General features: G+C 43.5%; 2 protein-coding genes across 2 annotated transcripts; both read left to right on the top strand.

The window, feature by feature from the left end:
• The first annotated feature begins 2,949 nt into the window (after window positions 1-2,949).
• Window positions 2,950-6,750, top strand: LOC100179914 (protein sprouty homolog 2). The gene has a single exon (XM_002132121.5). It carries the CDS (start codon window positions 4,425-4,427, stop codon window positions 5,790-5,792), a length of 1,368 nt encoding a protein of 455 aa, XP_002132157.1. The 5' UTR covers window positions 2,950-4,424; the 3' UTR covers window positions 5,793-6,750.
• A 9,804-nt stretch (window positions 6,751-16,554) lies between these two features.
• On the top strand, window positions 16,555-17,997 carry LOC100177557 (coiled-coil domain-containing protein 12). Its single transcript, XM_002132123.4, has 2 exons — window positions 16,555-16,959; window positions 17,496-17,997. Exons 1-2 carry the CDS (start codon window positions 16,723-16,725, stop codon window positions 17,745-17,747), a joined length of 489 nt encoding a protein of 162 aa, XP_002132159.1. The 5' UTR covers window positions 16,555-16,722; the 3' UTR covers window positions 17,748-17,997.
• The last annotated feature ends 1,255 nt before the right edge of the window (window positions 17,998-19,252 follow it).

The following is a 19,252-nucleotide window of genomic DNA, read 5'->3' as shown; positions in this document are numbered from 1 at the left end:
AACCGGATATGAGTGTAACAGCGCGGTGGGCCGGGGAGGGAGCTCGTAACAATAATAGCTAAATCTCTTTCGCCCGGGGGAGCGAGCTTCATTAGGAAAGAAGATTTCCTCGCTGCCGCGTCACGTGACCTGCTCTACCTTCCGCTTCTCTTCCGCTGCTCCTTCCTCTCGCTTTCTCTTTCCTTCTCTCCGCGCGTTTGCCCGCGGCGCATACTTGCGAACTCTTCGTTTCGCGGGTCAGTGCCAAATCGCTGAAGAACGCGCCGCGAAAAAGGAAATGCGGCGACAGCCTGGTTGCTTCAGTTGAAGAGCCATACGAGGTCGAAGGATTCTCGCACAGCCGCAAACCAACATCGAGAGAAGGCAGGTCGCCGCCGAAGATTTGTTCTCTGTAGCCGGGGCAGCAATAGTCGGCGCTCAATCTCGATTTTAATGTTTTATTCTAAATTTATTGTTTTCTTTTACCAGGTGTTTAACAGGTATTGATTAAATATGTTAGGCTGTCTCAAGAACATCGTTTGGATATTTATTTCTTCGGATTACTACGTACTTGGATGGCAACCGCTCAAACAACATAAAGAGTTGGTTCGCAATACCACCGGGATACTTTATGCTGTCTAATAGGTTGTTGTGTATGCATAGCCGACCCTGATTTGATTATTAGCAGGAGGGATTACTGCAGCTTAGGCATTGGTTTCCCTTGAAAATTATATGCCCGCCGTGTGTATATGTTGAGGCAGCCGCAACCATTATCGCCGATCAAGTTGAGATTCGAACGAATATAGTGAGTTATGTAACGGGACGCGCGGTTTAGTAGTCGTCGTTTTCCGCTTATTTCGTCATAATATGATTGTCGCGGCCTCGCGCGTATGAACTATTTACGCCGATGATTCAGAGCGGATGTTTTAGCCTCTGCGGCGGTCGGCCAACAACGACAAAGGAGATTGCGAAATTTTTTTCCGAGATTGATTGGCGCCTTAAAGCAACGGAGATACTAGGTAGCTACGCGGCTCCTAAGTGTTTGTACTCGTTCCAGCTCATACAGTTTTGAAGCAGACAGTTTATGTTTGGTGATAAAGGTGTTGGTTCGCCTCCACGTCTTATCGCTTGGTGGAAAACTAATTTCGACGCGGGCTGGTTTTACGGCTGTTGTTAAATAGCTTCACGCTACTTGGGTGGCTTAAGCTCGATTCCGCGATTTGTTAACACCATGTTGAGAAGCTGTCTTTTGCTGTGTTGTAAATTACAGTCGATCATCGGCCGCAAAATAAATTTCAGCCGCCGAGCGAGACGTGTTTTGCGGCCAATTGTATTAAAATTCTCGAGGGCGGCTTTCGCCATGTTATAACATTGTAATGTACTTGACGCTGTGGTAGATACGGGTGTTATGGAGATTCAAATTACTCTTTTGACGTCATAAACGGGGTGATTGGTTTAACTTTTCCAAGCTTATTTTCGCTCGTTTCCTCCACTCGGTAAGGAGTGTCGAAACTCGACGCCCCACCCAACATATCACATGGACCAGAGGCAAAGCTTACGCATCGGGGCCTTGGAATTCAACTCCCACCTGGGCTTTGGGCGGAATTTAATTACCGCATTCAGCGCGGAAATTGCGGATTTAATTTAGCCCGCTTCCCCAATTCTCGTGCGTCCCATGTTTTTTTTCGTGATTTCTCTCTCGCTTCGAATCGCATTAATTTTCAAGCAGGACGATCGCGTCAGAGCGTGACGACCCCCCCTCAAGTCGGGTGCTCCCTAATTATCGGGTGATCCACGTCGCGGCAACGCCCATAACACGCTCTCCGCAAATGAACTCGTGCTCTCTATATCCCATCCGCCAATGCTATTTGCGCTCTCCAGTTGTCAGAAACAAAAAGCGTATTTTAAGCAAATCGAATTCTACCGGATGCTATCGATCGCAACAGCCAGCGAGTTGCCACTCTTGGAGCTGTCAATTGTTCCAGTCAAATCGGTAACAACGCCTTTCCGAATTAGAGTCAGTTGGATGGGGTGTTTACGATTCTGCTCCCCGGCCCCTGGAACTATGTCATGCGAGTTTATGATGCAAACAATCGCTTATTGTTGCGGGTCGCTGTGTCATTGTCGAGCAAGCGCGTGTTTAAACGAAGTCGCTACTTCCGCGCGCTTTGTTTCTTTGCGTTCATTCGTTCTGTATATAAACCGAGTCTTGCTCTCGCCTTTGATCGTAACTCTAATCAATTCCAAACATTGGTGTCAACCCAATATAGATGACGTACCCCGCCGCGCTGCAGTACCCGGTAATACCACGTTGGATGTGGGCACGCGGGAGTGAGTTCGCTGGATATGCCGAGAGCTCACTGGCGCCGAACTTATTTCAGGCATCCGTGCGTATGGGCAGTGAAATTTAATAACGTCTTTGGTCCCGGTGATTTGTGATGAAATTTCCCGTCTGACATTCTTCCACTAGCAAGCGTCTGTGCCGCAAACGTACGGTCGTTCGGAAAACGCACTTAACGAATATGCTCGTAACTCCGCTCTTAACCTCGCTTGAAGCGCACTTGTTTTCGATAGCTTCCACCGGCGCGTAGTTTCCCTTCGTCCGGTACGAAATAACCGCTTCTGTCCGTCGCGGAAATGAGTAGATTTAATAACGTGTCATCTCGGGGGATATCACGTGATTAAATCGAGGTTTCTGTGGAAGTATTACATCACAGAGGGCATTGTAAGTTGACGAGCGCCTGTTTTTTCCCGACAGCCGCCACTCAAGGTATTTCGTGCCCCGATTTATTGCCCGTTTTACGAGCCGCTGTTTACAGTTGAAATTAAACAACACGTTTAGAAATACAGTTAGCAGAGTGGCTGTCGTGCATTTTCCGATTCTATAAGACAATCCGTGCTCGTTGTAGCTCAATTGCTAGAGGTGGTGTTGCTGGAGCTGTTTCTAAAACTATTGCCAGCTGAAACAGTGTCCTATTGTTTGATTTCGCTTTAATAGACCAACATTATGGAGACTAATTGTCTTCAGTGACTTCCCTTTGTGCGTGTCTTGTAAGAAAGGAAGCGTAACAATGACGATTGTTGGCCGTCGCTGGAGATAAGTGGGTCGAGACGGCCTGATAGTGACATCACAAGGTTGATTGTGACGTTGTATCAACGTTGAAATCTCGTGCTGGTGACAGGTGTCAGTACCGGGCACGCAGTGACGTCACAGCACGGAAGTGCGAGAGCAAGCATGTTTCATCTCTCTGTATCATTCGCGTGAAGTCCAATTGTCATCCGGAGCCTTTTTCTCTTTTTGTGACGTTAGCGTGATAGGACATCGCAGTGTCGGGAACGTTTCGACATCAGTTTAGATTCGTCGAGCTGCAGTGATGAGGCAGGGCGAGTAAGAATTCGAATAATCCGGATACAAACTCGTAGTGTCGTCGCTCACAACAGCACAGCGAGGTCGAGTAATCCCTCCGTCAATTTCCGGCCTCGCCGCGCTCTGTCATCCGCCACCGATGTTATCGCGATGCGGTGCGGTCAGGCGTAGCTAAGGCTCGCAGTGCACACAACGGTTCGCCGTAGCCGTAGTTGGGGCTTGGCCAGCGGGCCCCGGTTCGTGTGAGTTCTGTCACCTCGCTGAAATATGAGCTTTGAGCGCAATGCGAAGACGTTGAGGCTAATTGTGACGTGTCATCTAAGATAAGTTGGATCCGAACGAGTTCACTGGACACACACTATGCAACCGAGTCATAGACATAGCAACTGTATGTAGTAGCGCCTGGTTAGTTGCAAGCTAGCATGTACAGAGTTGTAACTCGTTGAGATTTAACACTAATCCGAGGAATCCTGTTGAGCAAGACCGTGTGTGTGTGCGTGCTCGCACATTGGAGCCCGCGGCGGTGCGCTACATAGTGAGTGTGTGCTTGCCGCCACGATTTCAATGCATTCGATTTAGAACTGATAGACCAGATTTCGACACCGATACAACTGTCGTTCAATGCAGCGATTGAATTTTAACCGCAAGCGGATGCACCATGCAGCAGAAGTCCACGTCTTGTAATATTTGAATGTAGAAAGCAGACTTGAGCGACTTGTAATGCAGCCAGAGTACGACCCCCATTTCAGAATAACATTCCTGACCCAGTTACAGCACTTAAGTTAGATCAAGTAACCACTTGTGTGGCTAAAACAGTTTTCTTTTCGGCAGATCTGTCTACTTGTTTGTGTTGTACTGTTTCTAACTCAGTTTGCTAAACTTGCTTTTGTTTATTTCAGACGCTACTAAGCATTAAGCCATTTTAAATACCATTAGCTAATAGCTATATACACCTGAACGACAAATCGCTAGTCCCTTCGGATTGCGATCAACAACTAGACAACGACCGAGCTACTGCATTAGCATAGCGGATACCATTCCACCGGATTTACCTCTATGATGCTACGGTGAAAGAGCGATGTTCAGAATCCGTTCCTCCTCCACGAATGCGAGATCAGAACCCGCCAACTTAATTAATTCAAGAGCAGCTCCATCTGATGTGTCGAGCATGTCTCTGCTTGGCAGCAGCAGTAGTAATAACAACGCAAGAAACCGCGCGATCGAGAACGATTATACGGAACACCCAGGCCAGAGATTGCGACCTGGTTCGGCGCCAGCATCCAGTGGTGTCTTAACTTCTTCCATCCGTGATGCAGGAAGACATAGAGAAGATCGCCACCATCGTCACCACAGGGACCCCCGTCACAGAAATCGATCGCGGCGTCACTGCCATGCTCTTCCTCTTCCAGGATCGGCGACGAGGATGACAACTGCGTCTTTACCTTCTCATCTGGTTTCCCGGGACCTACGATTAGCCGACAGTGGTCGCTTTGCGCCCGCGGTCCCTGCCCGACCATTTACCATCGGACATTCCCAACCTCGCCGGCAGTTAAGCGACGACGTTTTATATCGCTCGAGACCAGCTCCACCCTTGCCACCATCGAGTGATTCTCCACCTCCTCGCCGGACTTCCAACGTAGCTCCTCCGCGTCCTCCACCACCGCCTCCCGAGGTCGCTGCGAGGTTGGGCGTTGAGGTTAGGCCACGTTTAGCGAAAGTCGACGCAGTTACGCAAACGGTTTCAACCGGCCCTGTACAAACTGTGCAACCGACGCCGATGGGCAATAACGAGACAAGCGACAGGTCCAGGGTTATAATTTCGCAGCCAAAACCACAGAGTAAAAAAACTTCAAAAGCCACTAAGTCCGAAGATAAACTTTTAAAAAAGCCCCTCGTCGTGGATTTAAAAAGCGATAAATCAACGAAGACCTCTGTTTCGAATCAAGATACAACGTTAAAAAAGAATCTGGTTCGAACTTCGTCCATCGATTCGAATAGAGACGACGAAAGGCAGCTTTTAGGAGGAAACCCTGCGGATGGGAACGGCAATAATAAACTAGGAGAAGTTTGCCCACGGTGCAAGAACTGTCCGCGGTGCAGGGAAAGTGGAAATGGCGAGCCTGAAACGCCAAGAGGCTCCCGACACTGTTGGATGTGCAACCGACGTTGTGCGTGCACTGTCCACGATTGTGTTGAGGTCGCCACCTGCGTGTACTGTGTACGGGCCGGCCTTTATCACTGCACGAACTATGACGACAACGAAGACTTAGCGGACAAACCGTGTTCATGTCGCGGTTCCGACTGCTGTCTCCGATGGACGGCGCTCAGCGTCCTCTCCATCTTCCTACCCTGTCTTCTGTGCTACCCAATCGCGATGGGCTGTTCACGCGCCTGTAAAGCTTGCTCCCCTAAACAAGGATGTAAGTGTAAAGACTCCTACAGATGACGGGCACGAACAGGGACTTGCCACAACACGGAGACCCAAGACTCCCAACGGCGCCGTGGTGCCAGAGAGATTAATGTTTCAAAATAACAACCCAGTTTCCGCCCGTGATGCCGGGACAACAACGCGATACCTCCCATGCCGTTTCCGTTATTGCATTTTATTTACCTCCTCCTTCCCGCGCTCCCCCACAACGCGGCTAACCAAGGAAAGTGATGACAGTGATGCCGTGTAAACCACATTGGCAACACTGGCCACACAACCCCGACCACGCTTGCTTTACGCAGCCTGCAAAATAGCTTCTCACCCAACGCTGCCACGACCGACCCCGCGCTTGCACTGCGCATGCGCACGATGATTGCCAACTTTAACGTTTCATTTCTTCGGCCGTTTCTGCTACTTTTCCAAAAGTTCTTCTTTATTTATTCTCCGGTTATTTATTTTGCTCGCCTCGTGCTTACATAAACTATTTTGCCAACCTAACCCGACGTATTCACCCCAACCAAGCGAGCCCTCGCATACTTTTACCCAAACCCCACCTACCCCGCTTATGGCACGAGCAGCCCGCCGAACCCTTTCGTTTCAACTTTCGTTGTTTTATTTCTTTCTGATAATTTTATTTCTCCCGAGTTGTCGTATCGTTGTGTTTCAGTTGTATCATACCACGTTGAATTATTTATGTATAGAGATAGACTATTGATGAACGCGTCGATTACAACTTTAGATTCTATCCACGTTTAGTCCGTTTATTTTCGGCCAACATATTCCTAATCAGCATGTGCTGTCACTTAGGAACTATATACTGTTCTCAGATTAATAAAGCCCCGTTCCCGTCGGCTTCAGAACACGGGCCCCACTTGTACTTGAATTGCACGTGATTATTGTGTACTCAAAATGGACTTTATGGCGATTTCGATTATACTTGGTTCTGCACCGAGAAACAATACACAAAGAAAGTTTACCTCCGAGTATTTTTGATTTTTGGACAGGGCTAAAATTAGACAAGTCACCAGCAGATTCTCTATATAGATTTTTGTGAATGCCAGCCTACTAGCACAAAATACCACGCATAGGTTGCAGCAACTAGGTGTTGCAAACCACAAAGAAAAACCCGGTGTATATATATGATGCATCAACGTTTGAGAAATGCTTCGCGTCTTTTTCAGTCGTAAATGTCACACGGAAGCTAGTTTTCCCACAAATTCAGTTAAATTTAGCCCGGTTTTCAGACTGTACCGTTTAATGTCGAAAGCCCCTTTCCTTATTTGCTCGAAGGAACGTTCAGGCTGCCGATCAAAGGGCTGTCGAGGTTCGAGATTCGCGTATTTCTATCACAATTGCTTCCGAATTCGCGACGCAATCGCGCGGTTCGACTGGCGCGCCCTTCGAGTGACGTCACAATGAAGTGTTATGACGTTGTGTTGGCTAACAGTGTAGCTTAGAATACACTGGTTTCCAGAATTCCTGACGCGTTGGTGACTGGAATCGATTTCGAAACGTTTTGACTGTTTGCCTCGATCTTATGGAGTTCTATATATCCATAGACAGGCCATATTTTCGTAAGCCCATGAAAGTTAGACCTAATGAAATTAACCAAAACGCGTCGTATACGCTTAAGTCAGAAGTTGTTGCAGAGAATTTAAAGCAACTGCGTTTTGTTTGAGTGACGCGGAACGATCGCCCCGTAGAGATTTAACCCATTTTATGACGTCACAAAGCTTTCAACGTCAAGAATGGCGATTTTATCCGCTTATCGACGCATGCTACAAAGAGCGGATCTGGATTAACTTGCCACTGCAGTTACAGGAGGCGAACTTACATTTTGTTGGTGTTACAATGTTTCAAAAATATGTAAATCTCGGAAATTGTGGCCTACCAGCGGCGCTGGTTTAAGCGGCGTTATAAATAGCAATGATTATTAATGTGTGCGCAGGATGTGGCCCTAGGTAATTCCTCCTATGGGTTGTAAAATACTAATCTACATGCGCCAGTTACATTACGGGGACGGAAGCACAGCTCTGTGCGATCACAATGGCCCGATCCGCTCTAATGGTTTCTGAAGACCCAACTGGCTCCACGAGTGGATAGCTGACAATAGACAGGAAGTCTTTGAATGAGCTTGTCGTTCCGCACGGCGACTTCACCGCTTATATTGCCTCGCCAGCCACTAATTTCAAGGACCAAGCGGCCAGTGCTGCCCGTTTTAAAACTGTGACCACCAACTATTGGTTGATTTTGTTGGCGCGTCTGATCTGGTTAGCACTGCTGTTTTCGCTTCAGAAACTTTGTTTGAATTATTTTTAACCACGCAAATACCGCATTTTTTAAACCCGTAAACTTATTCTTTACCGTCATAGAGACATGTAGATTAATCGCACGGACAATGACTCATATAAATAAAATTTGACCATGATTAAGCCTAACATCAACTTCACATATTCGTTGTATCGCCTTATGCACAAAAGCTAGCATGCATTTTCAAATTGGAAAATTATGCAGAAAGTATAAGAAAAGCAGATTTTTACTGGGCGGAAATTTCTTTTCAATAATCTTTAACACCGGACGTTCAACAGGCGCGTAACGCGTGCTTCCTTATCGACGTAACAATGAGCTATTGTTCGTTCTCAGCGAGCGCACCGAACCTGGGGCCCTGCAACCCGAACCCCAAGGGGATGTTTCACCTTTTCTACGGTCTCATGCCGGAACTGGGACGAAGTAACTTTGTTTATACCCCACCGGCCCTTCACCGGGTGAGAAGATAACCGACCCACACCGAGCCGTAGTTATTTTAACCCCGTATCAAGTTACCCAATCGGCCCAGTACTTGCTTTGTTGCTGTTACGGGCCTGCTGCAGGAACAAAAGCTTGGGTGGCTGTTTCCTTCGCAAATTAAAGGAGATTTAATTATTTTCGCTGCCACAGATAAAGTAAGGAGGGCGGGTTAGCTAATTGGTCCAATTCCTTTGGCACTTACAAAAACACTGCAGAGGCGGCTGTTTGTTTGCTGGGAAACGCGCTGTATAATGGACGGGAGGCTCTCAGCAACGTGTTCGACTCACAAAGTGAGATTACGGTCTTCGTAATCGCATTATGCTGATTGGCCGTTTCGTTTCGACCGCACAAGTTACGATGCCATGAGAGAGTTGCAAATCGCATCGCAGATTCATCAATCTTCTTCATCGCACCCTGAGAACCTAACAATTACTCGGCTGCTGGAAAATAGGATTAAATTGATTTCATTATTGTGACACCGGAGTTCGATTTGTATAAACACTCTCATGACTCTCTTCTATGCGACAATATCTCCATTTAAAGAAAGGTTAGGTCTTAGATTCTAAGTGTTATGCAGGCGCCGACACCACCTTGCTGGCGCCACGTATCTGCAACGAACTGAACTCGATATCAGTGCTTCCCCGGTTTAACCGCACATGGTCGTGTTATGAGTTCGTGTCCCCGGTACAATGCTGACAACCCGACAAATGTATTGTTTTATGACATCTTTTGATCGGGGGCCAAGGGTTTGAATTATCTGTCAAACGTATACATTCTGTCGTGGGAACACTGGCTCGCTGAAGCCTGCTTGCAAGCTTAAACTTGCGAGGAGACATGCGGAGTGATACCCTACCTCTAAAGCCAGCTACTTTACCCCACTCATCGTTAAATTGACCCCGCAGCCGTACAGGTTTCGAGGCATTTTTAAAAGCCGGCGTGGGAGCAGTTTTACCCCACTAACCCTCTGCGCGCGGGGTTTGTTGTGTCGGTTGGAGTTACCTGCTTGAGCTGGTAGAGATCAAGTTTTGGTTTATAGACCTATCAACCACAAACTCATTCTCTGCTCGGCGTTTGCGGCTGATTCAAGCATTATAAAGCTAATGAATACCTAGCTGTAAGCTTGAGTACGCGTGGCATCGTCATGCACGTATGGTAAAAAGGAAGTAATATGATATCCAAAAAAAGGTTTTGTTTTGTTTTTGGCAAATCGGTCACTGGTTGCTATTTTTATCGGTATGCATACACAATAATAAATGGTAGATCAATTACTTTATGGTAAAACTTTCTGAATATTTTTTAACAACGGTTTAGTATGTGATAAGATGACTTTTAGCGTTTATGGTCTTTATACCATACCAATAACCCATACAGCACGTCCAGAATTTGTTTTCTTTACACAACTTGTCGGTGTGGGCCAGCAGACCAGGCACCGAAGACAGTTCCGTCGTTGATTGATCGGTAACGCTGGTAACCGAAGACGGGTTTAAGCGAAAATACGACCGCGACTTTTGCTGCGGGGCAGTTGGTCGACGGAAAATAACGCGATTCGTCGGAACAAGGCAAACACTCGGGAAAGAATTTCCGCTTTCAGTTGTAATAGCGCGCGGCGCCGAACCGACACCATCCGCAGTAGCTTGCAACTGCCTATATACCGCACGTCACTGCACATTTATCTCGACCGCTTTTGCCTTACTGCAGGAGCTGCTGATGTGTTCAGTATTAAGCTTCACGTCGATAGGAATGCACGCTAGGGTCCGCGATGACGTCAGGCGAAAGATTCGTGGCCCGATTGCCCGTGATTGTCGTATTACATTCCGGCGTCACGTGATATCTCGGTTGCGAGGAAAATAGATTCTTGTCGGCGATCATCAAATATTAAGTGCAGCCCTCACTTCCGACACAATTCGAATGTCGAATTAATGGCGGCGAATAAAGCGTTTTATTTTGGAACAATTACACTTACTCTATAACTGTGTTATTGGAATAATGGGCGGGATCTGATTCGACAAATCGAAACCGATGGATGACATATGGAAGCGTGGGCGCAATGAGTTGTAATTTTAAATTTACGCAGCGTTTTAATGATCGTGATGTCCACGGAATTGCAAGGACGTCAGTTATTCGCCACGCATGTCACGATTCGGCTCATTTGAAGGTCAACGCAGACGTGGAATTTGATTTGAATACGACAAATATCTGTTGCGGCCGTTGTAATTAGATGCACAGTGCGTTTCTCTTGGTCATCAGTCACCGAATAAAACCGGGGCAGATACGGTGACAGTCTGTTAACATAACTCTAAATATCGCATTCCTGCGTACCACGTCTGCTGGATAGAAAACCGCCTGCGATGTTTCTTTTTCTCAAACGGCCACATACGCTGAGAGTATAGAACCCCCGTGTTTATTCCGTTTTCCGCTTCTGTTTCCGATTGGCTGACCCTCAAGCGTTACCATGGCGACCAACAACAATCAGCGGGTTAACCCGAGCCCGGAAACTAGCACTTGAAAACGGACAGTTACGTCATAATCTGCCGCTGTTTCGTAAACACCACATGATGTCGAAACCAACCACCGAAAAGAGATGACTATATTCCCGAGTTCGTTTAAAACGTCGAATATTTGTCTAAATGTCTTTTCGTAATTAATCATGCTAACGACCGTTCTAAGTGGTACCGTTTACGAAATGACACAAACGTGACATTGGTTTTCAAATTTGTTTCAAATTAAACCCAAAATAGAAAATGCTATATTAATTTCTTTAATGGCGAGTTCTAACGTTTAGCCATGTTACCGTCCTGCTTGTATAATCACTTGGCCGCACTATCTCTTTTAACATTTGCGGGAATTTTGTTGTTAACACAAGAGACTGCCGTGGTCGAAAATAAAGGCCACAAAAATCTCAAACGTGTTTCTTGGTTTATGTGTTAAAGTGCAATGGTTTTCCACTGGGCGACCAACATTTACACACACGGTGTGACGAGGCACTAGTGTTTGGTTTTGATTTGGCTCCCAGTGGCCCTGAGGCGAAATTCTCATGCTACGAGACCTCTCGACTGTTTTTGTTTTGCCTCTATCCGGAAAGAAAACGCTGTAATCGCTACGTGGACGCGACCGGCCGCCTCGTCCCCGTTTGGCCGCTTCTGCGTCACAATCGTTCGGAGAGAATTCTCCACTTCCTGCCTCGTTTCAATTAAAATTAATTAGAGTCGCTGTTACACGGCACAGTTGTTCTGCGCGCTTTGTGTACACAGAAAACTGGCATGAACATCTTTAAACTTAGACCAAGCAGAACGCGTTTCCGTAACCACGCCAACGATGTTTATCGTGTTTCGTCTAGTGAAATGAAGAGTGAATTATCACGGGAATAATTGTCTTAACAAAAACATATACATACCCGCTTCTAAACTGGTTTCCAATTTGAACAATGTCGCTACTGTTGCCCGTTCGAGATGGAAACCGACCGAACGACATCGTCCTATTTGCTAACAAAAGTTCATTGTGAGGTTACAATAGGAAATATGATGGCATAACGATGACAAACGATGGCTGTCGATTTGAAGAAGATATATTGTAAGCGGACAGAGTATAAAGGTGTACCATGTTTGAGGGTAAAACACTTTCTGTGTTAAGAAAAACACCGACCTGCCAATTGGCAAATAATGGATTTTCAAAAATATTAATCGCTGATCCAAGTTATAGCTTTCCTTAGTCGTAAATGGAACAAGTTCCGTCGCCTTGTCCTTAACTTTGTAGTTATTGATCATAAGATCGTAAATGATAAAACGCAATTAAATGTGGAAATGAATCACTGTATATTATTGTTTATGTCACATGTTTAGGAACTTACTAAACATTGTCTCATAAAAATCTTACACAATTTCAGCAACGTCGTATAATTGTCGTCAGCATCTTTCCAAAAAGCAAGACTGCGAACGATATGCTAAATAATATTTTTGTTTTACATGCAGACAAAGGCATTTAAAATACAATCGTTATGTCGACGATTTGTTGTTAGTCATTGGCAAAACACAACTGTCCCCTGTTTCCTCGTCTGGAGAAGCTGTTGAGGTTATTTAATATTAAGGTCAAAGTCTATATGACATATATGCGATCATTTGTTTACTAAGGAAATGGATTTCAAGCGACTTTGTTTTCTAAACAACGACTGGAATAGTTTTGTGGTTTTTGATTCAGTCGACTCAGTCCGACTCGGTGCCCTGGGTTTCCTTTCTTGTCGCAAGGGGCAGTGTTAGGTTCGGAGACAATTTCGTTCGGATGCCAATTGTGATCTGTAACTTCGAATAGCGACCGCCTTTCATTGATAAGTAAACTTTGAGAAGCCAAGGCCCGATGAGAATCCCAATACCGCTGGCGCCGATTGATTGGAGCCACCTGCGACACAGCAGACGCTTCTCATGAAGAATAGAGTCAAATTTTCGACTGAAATTTTCCGACCGAGTTTCTGTCGTCGACCTTTTGTGCTTCATCAACCAGATCCGGTGTGCGTTGTGGAAACATATCGGCTTAGATTATGACGCGTATGATTGCTTTATTCGCAAACAAACGGATGGATTTGAAGGTAATCTGACGTGAGACAAAGCATCAGTCGCCGCCGGGAGCACCGGACGGAACAACCAAAAGTTAAACCGGTGGTAAAGTCATAGGACACCTGTTATTTCGTCCCAATAAAGAAGATTCTTACGTTTTTCGCATAAGCTTATTATGTTATGGCCAGCAGCTGTATGCTGAGCATTCCCTTACCAATTTCCGTCGTAACTATACACCGGTCGGCTTGAAATGACATTTTCTTGACAGCCTTAGCATCTTTAAGATTTCTAAGCCTTCGAATCGATACAACAAATAGCTACCACGCCATCGTGTTCTTATTTCGAGCGTTTCCCTCGAATTTCCACTGCTTACTAAGGCGCCGTGTCACCGTGTAAAGCGTCAACACTGCTCCGCGTGCAAGCGATTTCGAATGTAGATATCACAAGCTTGTTGTTTCGGAAGTCAGTAATTACGCAAATCGGCTCAGTCGGAGACGTGACATGGTTAACACAACGGATTAACTGCGCCCAGTGTCACTCAACAGTCTTTCGCCAGTAAGACGTTTGCACACAAACGGTTATTGTCGTCGTTGGTCAAATCGTTTTCGTTAATTGCATCTTGACTCGCCAGATGAAGCCACATTAAAAGCAGGCAACCCACCATTTTCACTTTATTAAATGTACCGCGTGGGTTAAATTGATACCGGTACATCTAATGAAAACGCAACCGCTTATGCATGAGCACGAAAATTGGGTAATTATCTTTTTCGTAAGCTGCAACTATATGAAGACCAAGCCTTAGCGTAGATATCTTCTGGTCAATTTGAATAAATTAATGCCTGAGGAAATATTCTCTTCCGCTTAAAAACAGGAACGAAATCTTGTTATTTTCCAGTCACACCTTTAATAGTGGCAGTACATTCAGGGCGTAAACAGCACTATACGTATTAAAAGGGTTGAATAATGATTGTCATGGCAACTAAACCGCTATGATTTCTTACCGTCAGTTATCAGGAGGAGAATGGAGGAGAGAGTGGGAGGAGTGAGAGGCAGGAAGTTTGCGGCCTGTTAAGCCTTTTTATCTCAAGCTGTACAATGCATCACTACTTAAGCGCACAACACGACTCGATATGGCGAACATAGCCTCACCAGTACACACAATGCAATAATTCTGAAGTGGGCCGCAGTGCGCGAACCGTTGTGGGGATTTCAGCCTTACGCCCCGCAGTGCGAGCCAATCAATCAGAAACTTTTATTTCCAATCCCGAGATAAGAAATTTGTGGCAACGCCACTGAAGAGTCTCTAGAGCACAAACTAAAGAGAGAATTTAAAGAATTACGAACTTAAGTTGGCGCGCATTTTTCATATATTTAACTCAGTATTAAAAATAACATATAAAGGCTAGTATATTTAAAAATAACATAATATATGAGTGTGTCGCCTAAACTGAATTGTTATAGTACCGATATCTACTATAGAGATATTTTTGTTTACGCAACAAATTAGCAAAATGTATTTGTCACCGCTGTCCACGTAGTATATGTCGAACTGAAAACGCGGATATTTCATTCGTGCTAAAGTTCAACTTGTTTTTGTGGATTATTTAAAATTTAATTGACGCCAAGCCACGGGAGACGTCACCGCTACAAGCACAGGCGCTCGTTAGTTTGACGGCGGTCTCCGCTCGAGATGGAGTTTATAGATCACTTGGCTTTATAGGTGCCTTGCGTTCTGTAATTTCGAGCTCTGCGCCGCTAAAGCCTGGTCTTGGATATAGATTAAAAGATTAGGCGTTTAGTTATGAACTACAAGTGGCACCTGCCGCAGCAAGCACGAACATATTGCGCGTTGTAATGATAACCATGTTGTAAAATCACTGCCGAGATGACCACTGCGTTTTCGACCGCAAGAATTTCAAAGCCGATAAAACGAGTAATTCCTTTAACGGCATAGATTCCGCTTTGCCACGCTTTTAATTGCCGCGTTTCGTCCTTTAAGGCGGAACTGTCATCTCAGGTTAAGGTGACCCAGCGGTTACATCAGAGATAAATGTCATTGATAAAACGCCGTGGTAAAATCTAATCCCATTCACAAATAGGCTGTCGATTTAAGACCAGCCTCTGATCGATTTTAGATAAAACTCGCTCTGTATATAATGTACTAGTGCCCCCACGCGGAAAACCATTAAAAAATTTTTACCCTCTGATCTATCGGAAATTTCTATTATAAACGTTTACTCACTTACTGCTAACCTATGTTTACATATATGGGCAAAGATTTCCACAAGTGCGCGATACATTTGTTTGCAATTTAGTTTATAAAATATCAGAAGAGTTGCGTTTCATTATCGCGTGACTTTGCATATTTGTCAGTCTGTTCGCGTGCTAACTATCGTGTGAGTAAACGTTTTAGTGGTTAATCCACCACCTTTCGCATTTATTTTTGGCCAAATCTAATGGGGTGCTAGTATAGTGACGCACACGGAAATCAGTGCCTTTATTCAAGAACTGCCCATCGTGTGTCGTAATAAGGGAGAACGCTTTGTAGCTTGGCAGTACAGACCCCCCACTTTTGTTATGTAATCATTAGTTGTTAGTTTCCGCTTAACTTGTTCTACTCCGCTTTGCTAGTAAGTTTACTATAAACGTAAAAACTACAACACCATTTTTTTCCCTGTCTACAATTTTAACCTAAACTTGTATTTGTACAACCGCGTTTACGCCATGGGACGATAAGTTAGCCTGGTTTCCATAAATTGAATATAAAGATACTGCTCAGCCCCTCGGCGTGCAACGTAAAAAACGCCATACGGTCCAGCTAAATGTTCGTTACTGCCCTAGCTATAAGTTGGTTGGATACGTTGTCTGTCCAAAAATGTGCTACATCCTGCCTTGGTAATAATTTTATTACTCAACTAAGTTTGCGGCAGGTAAAATATGCGTGTTTTGTACACGCGGTGGCTTCATTTGCTTCGTGGTTATGCTTACCAGTTTTCAAGGGAGCTATGTTTAAAGAAATTACGTAAATGGTAATCTGAAATTTTAATTCTAAGAATGTAGACAACCATGTCACAAGTCGTTGACTGTATCTCCTGCAATGCAACCAAGAACAATATCACATTATAAACGAGTAACAGTTGTGTCGTTGAAGCAACATTATGGATGAAATAAATTTAATTCGGCTAGCTACATTATATTATATGGGAATTTATAATAATTTTATGTAATTGCAAAGCCGATTTCTATTTTAGCACATTTTCAATAGTTGGGACTTTTAGTCGGATCGTGCATTACCCTTTTTCTTGTTAAGTTAATACAAGAGAACCAAGAAAGAAGTTTAATTTAAAAGTTAGACAAAAAGTGTCAATCCAAAATAACCGATTTTAGAAATCAATATTCGTTATTTAATATTTAAATTGTAAAACGCTTAAAATTATACGTAGTAATGAAAACAATAAAACAAATACTGTGTTCAGCATAACATAAAGAATGTGTCCAGTTTTCACTCGTCAGTTATACGCTTGTTTGCAGCAGCTAACATATTTTAAGTAAAATAGTAAACACGTTTTGAAAATTTACACAACTCAAGAGTAATAAGGTTCTGGTTTCTTAAAATGATGGGAGATAAAAATGTTGGCAATCTTGAGGAGGCAGCACGAAAGAGGAAAGAACGATTAAAAGCGATGCGAGAACAAAGGATGACAGGAGGTGAACCTCCATCAAAGAAGAGCGGGAAAGAGGAGCTTCCAAAACCAGAACTGAAACTTCGAAATTACAATCCTGTTGGGGATGACCTGAAAGAAGCTGTGTTGGCAAACGCAGAACCGGAGAAAGTAGAAGACCAAATAACTGTAAGAATATAGGCACATATCAAAATATTTTAAATATGTATAATATATTATTTTTGTGTTGTGTGTTTTACTGGTAGTGTTTAATAATATTTATAAAAACCATTGAAATTATAGATTACTAAATTGAATGGAATTTACACTTTTTGTTTGTTAAAAAACTGCCAAGGTAAGGGGTTGATAAGGTTAAATAGGTTATGACACCATGGTACAGTGAGGAGGCCAGTACGTCTCACTTGGTATGGTACAATGGGGAGGCCAGTACGTCTCACTACGAGTTCAAGGCTTGATGCTTCCGCCATTGTGGGCATATGTTGTCTAAATGTTTATCCATACCTTACTAAAAATATAAAAACATTGGGTTGCAGTTAGTTAAGGGTAACTTTTGCACTTAGATTTTAAATTGTAACATGTAAACTTCTTGGGATATTAGTTAAACCAAAAATTATATCATGCCTAAAAGCTTGGTTGGGAATTGTCAGCTTAAAATTCTTACATTTTTGATATCTCGATAAAACGTTGAAACCTGTTTTTTATAGAATCAATTAGAAAGTCAAGCAGCTGAGCCAACTGTGCAGGAGGAAGTGGACATATTAAAGCTTGCTCCAAGAAAACCTGACTGGGACTTAAAACGAGACATTCAGTCCAAACTTGATCGATTAGAAAGAAAAACTCAGCGGGCCATCGCAGAAATAATTCGGGAGCGATTAAAACAATCGACTAAAGAAGATGCCGCCCATTTTGCGGAAGTTCCAGATGAAATGAAAGGAGATGGTTATGATTCAGACTGAACCTTTCATTTTTTAATTCCAATCATTGTTTATTATTCAATGTGCTGCACGTCAAGCCTAGAAGAGGTTGCAGTTATGTGAGCTTTATAGAATACCAGCTGTACAAGTTCATGTTGTAATCTACTGTGGATTCACATATTGGACCAAAACTGTAACATACAATACAACAGTGTATAGCTTTCGTATATTGGGACATGCTGTTATAAAATAAAGAAGATGTGTTAATTAATACATGTTTAACAACCCATGTCTGTGTGTTGAATAGGTGATTTAGACTGGTTAAACTCGTCATTAAAAACTTTATTTTCGTGAACTTGGCTTCACTTAAACAGTGTCAAAAGTTAATAATAAACATATGATGCTTAACGTGAATTGCTCCAACCCAGTGGTCACTAATGTTGTCCAATTTATCAGTAGTACATAAACAAATGATAAAAAATCACCCACAAAGTAACATACATGGTAACTTGTAAGCTGGCATGAGTATGAACAGCACCATGTTATTCCGACTGTCGTTTTCCGGCCACGCCTAGCATTCAATTATTCATCATAATCTATTTCTGCAAGAAGACACTAAAATTGTAAAGATTGAGAAAAAAATATCAATTCAAAAAAACATAGCTTAATGGTATTTAAAACAATAAGGAAATAAATATTTTACAAAAAAAACTGCGAAACATGATTGAATCTCAAAATGTAAACACATGAGTTTATACCAAAACTCAAAAATTTGGGGGTCCAATCTCACATTTTCGACTTTTGCAAAAAATCTGAAATTTTTAAGTTTTGGTATAAACACATGATACCGGTATCATGCGTTGGGGTCCAATCTCACATTTTCGACTTTTGCAAAAAATCTGAAATTTTTGAGTTTTGGTATAAACACATGATACCGGTATCATGCGTTGGGGTCCAATCTCACATTTTCGACTTTTGCAAAAAATCTGAAATTTTTGAGTTTTGGTATAAACACATGATACCGGTATCATGCGTTGGGGTCCAATCTCACATTTTTGGACTTTTGCAAAAAATGTGATTTTTTTGAGTTTTGGTATAAACACATGATACCGGTATCATGCGTTGGGGTCCAATCTCACATTTTCGACTTTTGCAAAAAATCTGAAATTTTTGAGTTTTGGTATAAACACATGATACCGGTATCATGCGTTGGGGTCCAATCTCACATTTTTCGACTTTTGCAAAAAATGTGATTTTTTTGAGTTTTGGTATAAACACATGATACCGGTATCATGCGTTGGGGTCCAATCTCACATTTTCGACTTTTGCAAAAAATCTGAAATTTTTGAGTTTCAGTATAAACACATGATACCGGTATCATGCGTTGGGGTCCAATCTCACATTTTCGACTTTTGCAAAAAATCTGAAATTTTTGAGTTTTGGTATAAACACATGATACCGGTATCATGCGTTGGGGTCCAATCTCACATTTTCGACTTTTGCAAAAAATGTGATTTTATTGAGTTTTGGTATAACACATGATACCG

This window comes from Ciona intestinalis, chromosome 2, assembly GCF_000224145.3.
Source record: "Ciona intestinalis chromosome 2, KH, whole genome shotgun sequence".
In the NCBI taxonomy this organism is placed as follows: Eukaryota; Metazoa; Chordata; class Ascidiacea; order Phlebobranchia; family Cionidae; genus Ciona; species Ciona intestinalis.
The sequence above is the reverse complement of the archived record's forward strand: the minus strand, read 5'-3'. Positions and strand labels throughout refer to the sequence as shown.